The sequence below is a fragment of the Lonchura striata genome, chromosome 1 (assembly GCF_046129695.1).
Source record: "Lonchura striata isolate bLonStr1 chromosome 1, bLonStr1.mat, whole genome shotgun sequence".
Lineage (NCBI taxonomy): Eukaryota > Metazoa > Chordata > Aves > Passeriformes > Estrildidae > Lonchura > Lonchura striata.
In genome coordinates, this window is record NC_134603.1 from 139,824,252 (window position 1) to 139,837,087 (window position 12,836).

General features: G+C 39.7%; 1 protein-coding gene and 1 long non-coding RNA gene across 4 annotated transcripts in view; one reads left to right on the forward strand and one right to left on the reverse strand.

The window, feature by feature from the left end:
• The window catches only part of PRTFDC1 (phosphoribosyl transferase domain containing 1), a 42,756-nt gene extending 36,105 nt beyond the window's left edge, over positions 1 to 6,651 (reverse strand). For all 3 annotated transcript variants that reach the window (XM_031503810.2, XM_021533122.3, XM_021533123.3), the window contains exons 1-3: positions 6,578 to 6,651; positions 2,893 to 2,999; positions 768 to 951 (exon numbers count right to left, since the gene is read on the reverse strand). In XM_031503810.2, coding sequence (XP_031359670.2) covers positions 768 to 951; positions 2,893 to 2,999; positions 6,578 to 6,622 — 336 coding nt within the window. In that variant the 5' untranslated portion in view covers positions 6,623 to 6,651. The remainder of the gene's footprint in view (positions 1 to 767; positions 952 to 2,892; positions 3,000 to 6,577) is intronic.
• Positions 6,649 to 9,140, forward strand: LOC144247542 (uncharacterized). Its single transcript, XR_013341198.1, has 3 exons — positions 6,649 to 6,696; positions 7,862 to 7,961; positions 8,562 to 9,140. It is a non-coding gene; the product is annotated as an uncharacterized LOC144247542 (long non-coding RNA).
• Positions 9,141 to 12,836: the final 3,696 nt, after the last annotated feature.

The window sequence follows — 12,836 nt, forward strand, 5'->3', positions numbered from 1 at the left end:
CTCTTATTTATTTAGTGTACTTCTTCAGACACCTCTACAACAACTTACTTATAGAAATGCTACCTCACTGTGAAACATGCACTGCAGGATAGGATACAAATTTATAGCTTCTACAGTAAGAAATTGTAGTTAGAGATTCTGAAAAATGCTGGTCTTCTCAGTATCATCCTTAGTGACACAGATAAATTATTATTGCATAATTTCCTCTGAAGATAACAGGAGGGCTTGATGATTACTTCAACACTGGATTTGATTGAATGGCTTGTTTCATAGTCTTGTAGAACACTATCATCATCTGGTGGTATATTCTGCTACTATGTAAACTGCATGCTATGAAGACGAAAGCATTTCATTTACTTAGCATTAAACATTTAGAAGAAGACATAGATTTTACCACCTTGCAGTTATGCCAAACTATGCGGGGGTAGAAAATGCAATAACACGAAATTAACTTGACAGAACTGCTGAGGATTTTGAGTACAAACAAATGCTGTCATTTTACATGAATGAAATTTGAATACTTCTCTGTCCAGAACTAAAAGATAGACTAAATAAAACAATAGAGGTAAAGGCTGCTTCATATCCTTATTCTTACTACTTACAAAGTATAAGGGATATGAGTTTTTAAGAAAACCTCACAGGTTTTTCAAGCAAAAATATTTTTCATGCATTTTTTCTTATAATTGGAGGTGGAGAACTCACATGCAAAAGTCAATAATTTATTATGGCATTCAACCAGAATCTACATAAATCAGTTGTTGACTTACGTGGTAACTTTTCAGTCTAACAAAATCGACTTTCATGGAGATGAACCTTTCTGAATTTCTGCTGAGATTTTTAATGTGCTCCACAAGATCAGCACAGAACTTGTAGCCACCTTTGAGGACACAGAGAACCACAATATCATTGTCTCCAATGTCTTGCATAATATCTTTCGCCAGTCGTTCTGTCCTGCACAAAAAAAAAAATTAGAGATAAAATAACTTTAGATGCAGATGCTCTAAGTTCATGGTATGCTTTACAAACACTATCATGACTATAAAGCTTGCTTGGCATTGCTTAAGTAGCCTGACTTCACAGAATCACAGAGTGATTTAGGTTGGAAAAGACCTTCAAGATCATTAAGCCCACCCTTTGACTGATCACCACAACGTCAGCCAGACCATAACAGTAACTGCCATGTGCAGTCTTTTCTTGAACACCTCCAGGAATGGTGACTCTACCACCTTCCAGGACAGTCCATTCCAGTGCTTGATAGGGTTTGGATCCAGCTCACAGATAGCAAAGTGATGGATGTAATATGCAAAGCACTTGATTCTAGTTAACCTTAAATGCATAAATTTCCCAGCTATACAAACAGGACCTACACATCTCAGCATATTTTAGGCTCATAAATATGTCAGAGACTCCAGAGAAAAGAATGTGAACTAGCCTTCCATTTTACCTCACAGGAATTATCAGTATAAAATATACCTGTACAAACCCCTAACTTGTTATGTTAGTTACTGCACAAGAACAAGTGGAAGATAGGGAAAATATCTGAAACTTTCATGCTGATTGGCTTTGGAAGATGCTACCCCTACAGTTTTAAGAAAAATATACATAAAAACTAGAATGAAATAGAGCATCAGTGAAAAGCTTATAAAGAGTGTATATTATCACTATTCTGTACAGGTCACTGCTTTGTACAGCAGAAATGAAGAGTGCAAAGAGCTTCACTGACTTGTTCAAGGTCCCACACAGGAAAATAATCAAGCAAATGCCCCAGTGAGCCTGGAATTGTGTGGTTCCCAAACAAAACCGTCCTTTCAGACAATTCTGTATGGCAAACACAATATGGCAGATGATTGGAAACAAAGGGTACACATTTCTGCCATGCAATGCTACATACATTTTTAAGATAAAAATAATAAATATTAATCTTAGTAATAAATGTAAATAATATTAACTTTAAATATAGTGTTTCTAGACCCCCAGTAGGGTACTGGGTCATTTCTAGATGTAATGAAGTATCAATAGGAAACTTTAAAATGTCATTTGATGTTTTGAGGAAAAACAGCTCAGCAAATTATATTCTGTAAACACTTCCACTGGAAAATTATTTTATAGCTCTCTGACTTAGATTAGTAGTATCAACAAGAGTGGACTTGTTGACAGGATACAATTTATTAAATAACCCCATAATTTATCCCATATATTTTATTATTACATTTTTCAGGTTTAGTTGTTTTCTTTATTTCTCTATCAACTGCAATACAGAAATCAATTTGCCGCTACATAAGTACATTGATTGGTCTTTAGTGAAATCTGTGCATGGAGCAGAGAAGAATAAGCTCTAGACTGAAGATAATATATTAAGTATGAGAAACAGCTGTTGCTTCATTTCCACATATTTTATTTTTAATGCTGTAGCAAATTCCATATGGCTATAATTAGCATATTTTAGATGAGAAATAGAAGAGATTAGAAAAATTAGATCATCTTATTTGATCTGAAATATATAATTCCTTTTAGTGTTTTAAAAATGAGGATCACTTACTTTACTGAAGATTAATAAAATAGTCTTTTATCATCTTTATCAAGTCTGAGAATGGGGAAAACCTCTCATTAAGAAACATTTATTTGATTAATTTTTATTTTTTATATTGTTCCTCAGATTGGTTGCAGCTAAAATTTCCAGGAATTCCAAAGACCACTTTGTATGTTAAAAATGTAGGCAGTCCAGGACAGACAAAAATGTACTAATTTAAATTTCTAAATAAAAATATCCAAGTTTTTAACTTATTTTATTACAAAAATCATACATGTACGGTATATGGATGACCACCTTTATAAAAAAGAATAATACTACTGACCAAACAATTTATTTAGTAACATTCAAGCAACACATACCTGTCAACAATAATGCCATGAGGAATGAGCACATATTCCAGGTCACCATAGTAGTGTTGAGGGTAAGTGAACAAATCCAGACTGTATCCAGGCCAATTGTCTGAAATCTGAATATCAAATAGTACTGTCAAGAACACTTCGTGGTGTTTGACCTTATGTAACTGATACAAAATCAGCATTCTAGTACACTCTATTGGATGAATTCATTGTGTGCCATAACTTCTTCCAGTTACAATTTACTATTTTGCTTTTCCCATTAATTATTTTGCTTCTCTGTATAACTCAGAAATCAAATGCTACATCTTTCTCCCTACAAAGTGTGGGAAATGTCACCTGAAATTACAAACAACTAGACAGACAAAGGAAATATTTAATACTAAACTAGTGGCAAAAATAAGTTTCTAAGTACTTTCAAATTCAAAGTGCAAAAATAATAGTGCCAGTAAGAAGAGATTTTCCAATGGGACATTCAGATGTTGGAATAAAAGACAAAAAATTCTATATTAAAATTGTGCATTTCTAGTTTAGAATGACTTAAAGTTATAAATAAATAGGTAAGTATTCTACAGATGAAACAGCACATTCAGAGAATAATTTATGTGTTTCATGGATGATATCTGTACAAATCAGTGAAAAACAGTACTTCTTGTCAAAGGTGAGGTTGTTAATTTAGATGTCATCAAATACGAGTGATTACAAAATGTTTGCATCTCACCTCACTATGAAACTAGTCTGTAAATCCATATATTTACATAAAAAATATTTTACAGACTTAATATACATTGGTTTTGTAAGTATCAGAATACAGAGATTAGATCTCACAACATACAATAGTGGTAGAGATTAAGAAGGTCAAAAATTAGCCAACGGTTGAAGGCTTCAGAAAGCTATGAAATGCAAAGTCACCAGCACAAAAACTACACAAACTCCAAAACAAACATTTTCCCTATTCCTTATGAAAGACAAGGCTTTCAGATAAGACAGGTTCACAAGGTACCTTGAAATCATTGCAAAGCTTTGCTCCAATACTGGTTCAGGATAAAAAGCAACACCTAATAGGTTTTCCTTACAATCATATTCCTCAAGTCACACATTTTCTACAGCCTGGCTACAGGAATCTTGATTATAAGGAGAAATGGAGGCAAACTTGCCATTGTGCAGTGCATATCTTAGTGGCATTTTTGCTACAGTCTTTAAAGGACCATCACTGAAATTAATCTCTCCTTACCATTTTATAGTAGAGCACTAAATTGTTCCTCACAGTTTTGGCTAAGATAACATATTTGATGTTGAGCTGTCCTTCACATCCCCTCTTCTTTAACTCAGACACAGCCCTGCCTCTTGCTGTACTGAAACACTGTTCTGCTTTATGGATTTTGAGTTTCTTGGGGGCTTTTTTTTCATATTCATTGACAGTTACAGGCTCCTTGACTGGCACATTTTCTTAACTCTACCCAAAATTTTCTGCATCAAAAAAATTACTCGTTGGCTACTGAATATTAGTCCATGAAGGGCATGACTGGGAGAGCACTGGAATCAATGAAAGCTTTTCCCCTGACTTACACAAGCCTTGAAACTACACAGAAGAATAAAAAGTTACTTAGTTGTGTTCCTCATTTCCATAGAAACAGGAGATTATAAAGATCCTCCTTGGCGAGCTTTCTATTAGAGAAAATCTTGCCCCAGAAACACTGCTGCAGTCGGCCTGGAAAGACTATTTTCCCATCTACTTCTTCAGTGCATGAGGAGGCTGGAAGTTTTTAAACATTTTGTAGCAATGAACGGTCTGTTCAAAAGCATTTTAATGCAAACTGAAACAATTTCATTAAGTATTACAAACACCCACTAGCAACCCCTGTCAGCGTTGCTTACTTCTGCATTCTTGGCAAATTGCATGTTTTCAGTGTGATGCAGAACAAATTAAATGGATAAAAATTGCTTTAGAATTCATACAACCCAATAACTTTTACTTAGGCTACAATAAGTCCTTCATAAAACAGGATCAGGATGAAATTTTCATTCTCCCATTTATCCTTCTAGAATAGCAGAACATAGTGTAACTCTACAATAATATTGAAGTTCTTGTTTACAAGTGCTTGCTGGCATTTGACAAACAAGATGAAATTCACATGTACTTTCAAATTAATTATTTGTCTGATATAATAAGCCTTTTTCATATTCCTCTTTCTTTTAAACAGGCACTTCCCAACAAGTCTAGGAAATTCTCATTTATCCTAAACCTATTCACAGTGTTATGCTGTAAGACAATTTTCAAGTAACTGTCAATTCTTATGACTATTCTGTTTGAGAATTTAAAAATGAAGGAAAAAAAGTCTCATTGTTTTCAGAAAAAAAAACAGTGTTCAACTGGATAAGTAAATATATATTCTAAATACATTGGCATATTTGTCTGTAAAACATTCCTACAGTGAAATAAAGACCTACTTTTAAAGTTCAGGTTTCACATGTTTGAATAGCCCATCAGATATTCTTCAGTAAGTCTTTAAAAAGTTGATGTGAATGGATACAAAGAGGAATATAAATACATGGCAATATCCAAAAGCTTTCCCCTGAGGCCTAAGAGACAAGCTGAAGACATTCAACACCTTTAGAAGAATGTTGCTCATTTTCTTGTCTGGCAAAGTGAGCACAGGTGAGGTTTGAGCTCAGTCCTCGGCTCCAAAAAGCATAAAGCAAAGTCCAGCTTTTGTAACTTAAATAATGCTGCACTGGACTTATTGCTGGTTGGGTTTTTGGGGAGTTGAGCAGAAATATTAAATCAGAGCACCAGAACATGGTCATGCACATTCATGTCTGACTTTGCAATAACCTCCTGTTGCTTGATGATACGCACAGTCACCCACTTAAGGAATGTAATTTATTACACAGGTGTCAGGAGATGTGGCTGATGTGTGGTGTTTTCAGACAGAGCTCGAATACATGGAGACAGGTCCTTCAGGAGGGGGATGAAAGAGATGTTGGAGTGGACAGTGTGACCACTGCCTACACAGAGCGTCCTGTGCCATGATCTGGGCAGCTGACCCGTGAACTTTCTGTTAAAATCCTAATGCCACATTGAAATAAGAACATACCTAAGGTGGTGGCAGTGATGGCATTTGCTTCACAGGAGAATCTGGTGTGTCTATCAGAATAAGGATCACATTCATTCATTTTTGCACCATTTATCCATCCCTACAGACATTTCAAGCGCATGCCAAGGCTCGGGCTATTTCCCACCCCAGCAAAACACGGGCAGCCCAACCCTCTCCCAGAGGCCTCGCAGAGTTCCGGTGGGAGCAAGACACCTCGGGATGACCGAGGAGCCTCATCCCCGGTGCTCAAGGAGCCTGGACGGGCACAGGCTCGGCCCCGGGGCCGCTCGCGGCGGCACCGGGCCGTGTTTTCACGGCGGAAGCCAAAGGCGCGGCTCAGCCCAGCCCGCCCGTCCCGCTCCGGCGGCCGCAGCGGGGCCGGGGCCGCGGGCGCGGCGGGAGCGGCGCGGGGCGAGGGGAGGCGGCCCAGGCGCCGGCCGGGGCCGGAGGAGGGGAAGGAAGGGAAGGGAAGGGCGCGGAGCTTCAGCACAAAGCGCCGGGGGACATCGGGGAAGCGGGCCGGGGACCGGGGAGGCACCGCGGCCGGCGAGGGTCGAGCGGCCGGGCCGAGCCGGGCCGCGCTCCGCATTTACCACAATGCCGCGGCCTCCAGCGCTGCTGCCGCCCTGCCCGGCCATGTTCCTGCGCGCCCGCCCGAGGGGCTGCGGGGCGGGGCCGCGCCGGGGAGCGCGGCGGCTGCGGTGCTGTGCGGGTGAGGGGTGAGGGGTGAGGGGTGAGGGGTGAGGGGTGTGGGATGTGGGGTGAAGGGTGTGGGGTGAGGGGTGAGGGGTGTGGGGTGCGGGGTGTGGGGTGAGGGGTGAGGGATGTGGGATGTGGAGTGAGGGAGGCGGGGTGAGGGATGCGGGATGAGGAGTGAGGGATGTGGGGTGAGGGATGTGGGGTGAGGAGTGAGGGATGCGGGGTGAAGGGTGAGGGGTGAGGGATGTGGGGTGCGCGGTGAGGGATGCGGGGTGAGGGGTGCGGGGTGTGGGGTGAGGGATGCGGGGTGAGGGATGCGGGGTGAGGGATGCGGGGTGAGGGATGTGGGGTGAGGGGTGAGGGGTGAGGGGTGAGGGGTGTGGGGTGAAGGATGTGGGGTGAGGGGTGAGGGATGTGGGGTGAGGGGTGTGAGATGCAGAGTGTGGGGTGAGGGGTGTGGGGTGAGGGATGCGGGGTGAGGGGTGGGGAGTGAGGGGTGCGGGATGTGGGGTGAGGGGTGTGGGGTGAGGGATGTAGGATGAGGGGTGAGATATGTGGGGTGAGGGGTGTGGGATGCGGGGTGAGGGGTGTGGGGTGTGGGAGGCGGGGTATGGGGTGAGTGATGTGGGCTGAGGGTTGCGGGGTGTGGGATGTGAGGTGAGGGGTATGGGATGTGGGATGCGGGGTGACTGGTGCGGGACAGGCGGTGCAGGGAGGGGGGATGCAGGATGGGCGGTGCGGGATTCAGGATGCACGGTGCGGCGTGCAGGATGGAGGCTGTGCGCGTATAGGTACGGTGGGAATGGTGGAAAGACTTGGGCAGGGCTGGCCAAGAGGCCTGGCCTGAGTTAATGGGTAATATTAAGCTGGTGTGGTTTAAACTGACGGTTTAACAGGATTTTCTTATACTCCAGGGAAGATAAAATGAAATTTCCAACAGTTCAGTAATCATACTTTTCATCCTCTCTGTCTTGTGCAGTTGCTGCTCCTTCCCATCACCGTGCACATGCAGGGGCAGGCTCTGTTTTCCCATTGCCCCCAGCCCATGCCCATGTTGCCTATGCTCTCTGTGCAGTTAGAGATAAACAGATCAGGCACCAGGAATAGTACAGCTTTCTGCCACTCCCTTCCAATTCTGTTAAAATTATTATTAATATTCTGCTTTCACTGCCTCACAGATCAGAAGGAGCTTGTGTTTTTTCTTGGCTTACTCTGATCATTACCTGCCTTTATATTTCCATATAAGAAGTTCAAATTTGGACTTGCTCCACTCTTTTCGTATCCTGTCTTTTGTGGGAAATGGTAGCAGCCTCTCTGCCCACTGTGGATAAAAATAGAGTTTTTAACTTTCTTCAAATTGAAAGTCGGTCGTAATTTCTAGTATCAATCTGTCAAATACACAGCTGGTAGAATTCTGCCATTCCTATACTAGAAATATTAAAGGAAGAAAAAGTTGTTTTTATGGGAGACCTAGGCATAGTGAAATATTCTTAGTGCTGCTTGAAAGGCTCTCAGCAACCAAGTAGGAAACATTTCAGGTTTGAACACTGCTATTGTAGAATGTGGTCATTGACACTTCTGGTCACAACAGATGGATCCAGAGGGCAGTTATGGGTATATCTGCACAGGGAGTTTGTCATGTCCTATGTGGACTAGTTTTCAAATACATTCCATTTATGCACTTATATTAGAACTGATAGGACAATTCTTAGGAATCTGGTGTTAAGAATGCTTCTATAAGGTAATCACTGATTAAAATCTGGTGAAGTACTAGAGCAGTTGAAGATTATCTTGTGATAAATGCTTTGCTTCCTATAGGAAGCCAGGGGTTTTTGATGAATTAAGAAACTATTCTTTAATGAGCTATTGCTACAATAGACAGGATGTCTGAAAGAACAAAAGGTTTACAAAGTGTCAGAAGTCCACTCCAGAATCTATCTGCCTTAAAGTGGTGCCTGCATATGAAGACTCAAGTGCGCCAGGAAAAAATAGTTCCTCTTCACAGTGCTGTAAAATAATAAGTAGTGAATCTGATAAACAGCATATGCAGACTTGTACAAACCTACATAAATCAAATAAAAATAATTTGGTAAAATACATAAGAGATTTTTGTAATGGACAAAATCCCTAAATAGATTCACATTTTAATTACATGTCAACATTCCATACAACTATTGAGAAGGAAACTTAAATGTTTCATCTGATTCTTTGGGTTAAATGCTCCTGATACATATCCACACTTTTCAGGATTTGAAGACTCTTGTCTGGAAGGATGCCTCCTAAAGTCCATATTTGCCCTAAAGCTAGTGCAGTCAGAATCAGTTGTCACCAAGTTGCCAATAAAGTTGCTGTTGCATTTAAGTCACAGTGCTGAACTCTAAGGATCTGAATCTATTTAGATTACAGATAGAAACTCAAATTCTGCCACTGCTATTTGGGTTACTATTATCAGAGCTTTCTGTATTTTTTAACCATATTCTTTATCAGACTACTGCAATATAAGAGATAGTTCAAAGCTTAATGCTTTGAAAAACATGAGCAGGACACTTAAAGAATAAATTCCTCCAGCATTGTGCTGGAAAACTTAAGCAGGAGATCGTTTGTTCTTCCCATCAGGATTGGATGAATGTGTTTGTCAAGTCTTTGTTTTGATATTCTTATCTTCCAGCAATTTTACAGGGCTTGTTTAAGAAGTGTAATGAAGTGTCATGTCTTGCTAATAACAATAAATATGAGTAAGGAAATAAAAAACTAGATAAATTCAGCTGGGGTACGCTTTGATAGTACTGCTGTCAGCAGCCACACACCCAACCCACAAAGCTGCTCTTCTCCATGAAAGATTTTTTCATTGGCACAAAACACATTTTGTTTCATTTTGTTGCAAATGACACAAATTCATGGTTCTGTGAACTCACAGAATTAGTAGAAACCAGAATTAATGAGGTTCTTTGTTCATGATGGAAATGAAGCTGCTCAGGATTTTGTTATGGAGGAATGTATACTTACTGAATGCTTACATTTTTTTACAGTCTGAACTGGTATAGAATGAATGAGTTTACAGTAGGCTTTCAAAACTTATTTTAATTATGGCCAAAATATGATTAGTGAAAGCATGATATTTGGGGCTTAACTATGAAAAAGTCTGTAAACATTCTGAAGAATGTTCTTACTATCTTTGTTTAGCTGTTTGTTTATTAACTAAAAATAGGAGGAAAAGAATAAACATTTCTAGATATACAACCAGGGGAAATGATCAAAGGGGAGAAGAACAAAGAAAATAAGAGTAGATAAAACTAACAAGTAGGACTGGGTAGGTCTGGACACATAGCCAAGAGCCATAAAGGAGCAGATGGAAGAAGTGACACACAGAGAAACAAAGCAGGGTTAGGACTAATACACAAATCTCATGTGAATATATTTACATTTTTGGCCTTTACACAATTTTATAATTTCAATTAGACATATATTTCTCTCTTACTGTGTTACTAAAAGTAGGACATCCCCACCCTTTAACAACTTTAATGTAAAGAAATTATAAATATAAAAGGTTGGGGGGCAGGGATATACCAAGAAAGCAGTCCAATGCACATATTATTATGGAGTTACCTGTAAGCAACCTTTACAACTGCATTATGTCTTCTGCTTCCAAGAAGCTATAACAAACATTTGACAACTCAGTTTGATATGTAAACACCAAAACTAGACAAGGAAAGCATGAAAATCCAGAATATTTCAAGAGGTATGGCTTACCTAGACAGAAGCTTGCCAATTAGGGGATGAAGTAAGAGCTTTTTCTGGTTCTGCCTGTTGCTGCAGCTGTTATGTGAACAGCAGAACTGTAAACAATCTTATCAAGCATAAACTTGCATTTCTTAGTGGTTAGAAAGTAAGCTACAGCACACACACCCCCAGTTGTGGCAAAGACATTTTTGGGTAAAATGGTTACTGAAGAGATTATTAAAAACAAAGGTCTAGCATATGTACAGTACTTTAGGACATGTTGGAAAGAGTTCTAAATTGTTTGCATATCCAGTTTTAATATATTCCAGAATTTTGAGTTCTTGTGTATTACCTGAGGCAGTGACCCAGTCCACAGGGTGGCTGCTGGAGACCCTGAGTGCAGCAGAACATGTCTGGCAGACAGTGTTCCAGACATCTGGGAGAACATGAAGCAGGATTTCAAACCATTCCCCTACAGCAATGAACACAGGGAGGCCATAGAAAATGCTGCCCCATTAGCAGGGCTAGGGAGCATCCTGTGATGTGCAGCACAAGAGATGCACATTGTTCTTTGTGACTCCTGTACTAGAGCAGGTGACAGAGTGGCTCTGCAGGCTGGAATCTGGCTCCTGTCTACTTCAGCAGAATTACCATCATTTTAGAGGAATTAGAAAGTTTAGCTTTGAAGCAGTTGCAGCATTTAAGATCTACAAGGGAAGCTTGGTCACAGTTAACCTGTACTAAGTCTGTGAGACTGACTTAGGCTTTGAAAATTAACTGGAGTAACTTTGATATCAAGAAAATGGCTAAAAGCTGCCATTCAAGATGTTAGTCTTATTTTTTCAAATATTTATAACCTTCAAATCACTGTTAGGCACTGCTTGACAGAAGGCTGGGCTTTGACTTATTTGGTCTATGATAAACATCTTTAATACAAAACTACATTTTTGTTTGTTATTAATCTCACTGTGCCAAACTAGAGCAGCGAGCTTTGCTTTGCAATTTCCTGACTCCTGAAGATACCCTTCCTGCTTTTCAGGTTCATGTTAGTAATATAAAGTCCTTATAGCTGAAAGAAATGCAAACAGAAATTTCCTCTTGTCCTTCAGTACTAGTATAAACTTTATATTCTTTATAATATTATGGAAATATTTGCCCTAACCAGCTATTTAGAGGTATTGATGTTTGAATGATAAAGCACTATTTTCAAGGAATGCGGCTCACATCATATCCTATGACAAATTCATCATGCATGATCATGGAAACTAGTCAGGGAGTTGTAACTATATAGTGGGTCACACCCAAAGTAATGAATTTAACTGTTAAGAGTTTGTTTTCTTTTTAAAGGAGGTTGTTCACTTGGTTTCATCCCTCTTTTTAACTTTTTTTTTCTAAATTCAAACAAATATAGAAAAATCTACCATAGAAAAGAATTCAGAGTGTCTTAAACAAATAAGCAAGTAACAATTTAAGGGTTTTTTTCCTTCCAGAATGGCTCAGTTATCTTTGATATAATTTTGTATACTTCAGAGCTTGCCTAGAATAAACACTGCAGTAACAAAAGTGTATTGAAAAACAGAGTCTGGTCCCAAGAGTTCTCCTGCTGCACAGGACAGTGGTTGTTCATGGACAGCCTCTGTGCTCTGTTGCAGCACAGAATGACCCACAACCTGATGGTGCTGAAATTCTGGATATGGGCCATTTACTAATTTTATTGTTTGTGTAAAACACAATTCATTCCTCCTGAGCAAACAGCAAAATGTGGTTGTTTCTCCCTTGTGCAGTGCTTGAAGCCACTACTGGAGTTTTTTCCTCCGAAGAGAGAATTACTACATTGCTTCCTCAGCTTGAATATGGACCTCAAAGCAACATGAGGTCCTTTAAAATGGACCTCAAAGAATAGTTCTAGAGGTATTTATCAATTTTTACAGCCACTCTTGGAATTAGAAGATTGAGTCACTTGAATTTTCCATATGGGTGCTCTCACCTAGCAAGACTAAATTGATCATTAATTTTAGTAATTTTGAGTCACAGTGCTGTTTAGGCTCAAATCATAGTTCTAACTTTAGGCACATATATCCTATATTTAAAAGAGATGGGCTCAAATTGCATGTCAGAAATACCAAAAATGGGAAATGCAGTATTAATGATTATCAGTGAAAATACCAGGTATTAAGTAATTTACCATTACATTTCAAAAACATGCTATGACAAAGACATGAATAGATCATACTGCTCCAGGGAATAAGTTAAGTGCTTTAAATCTCATTTCTCTTCCTTCAACTCCTACTTTCCAGTTGCTGAAACAAATGAAATGAGGGTTCTTGGAAAACAGATCCTTTTAGTAAACAACAAGAATCTTATTGCACAGTCTTCATGGCCAGATGAGCATATTTGTTATTACTGTTATTATAAGCACATAAGAGCTCTACT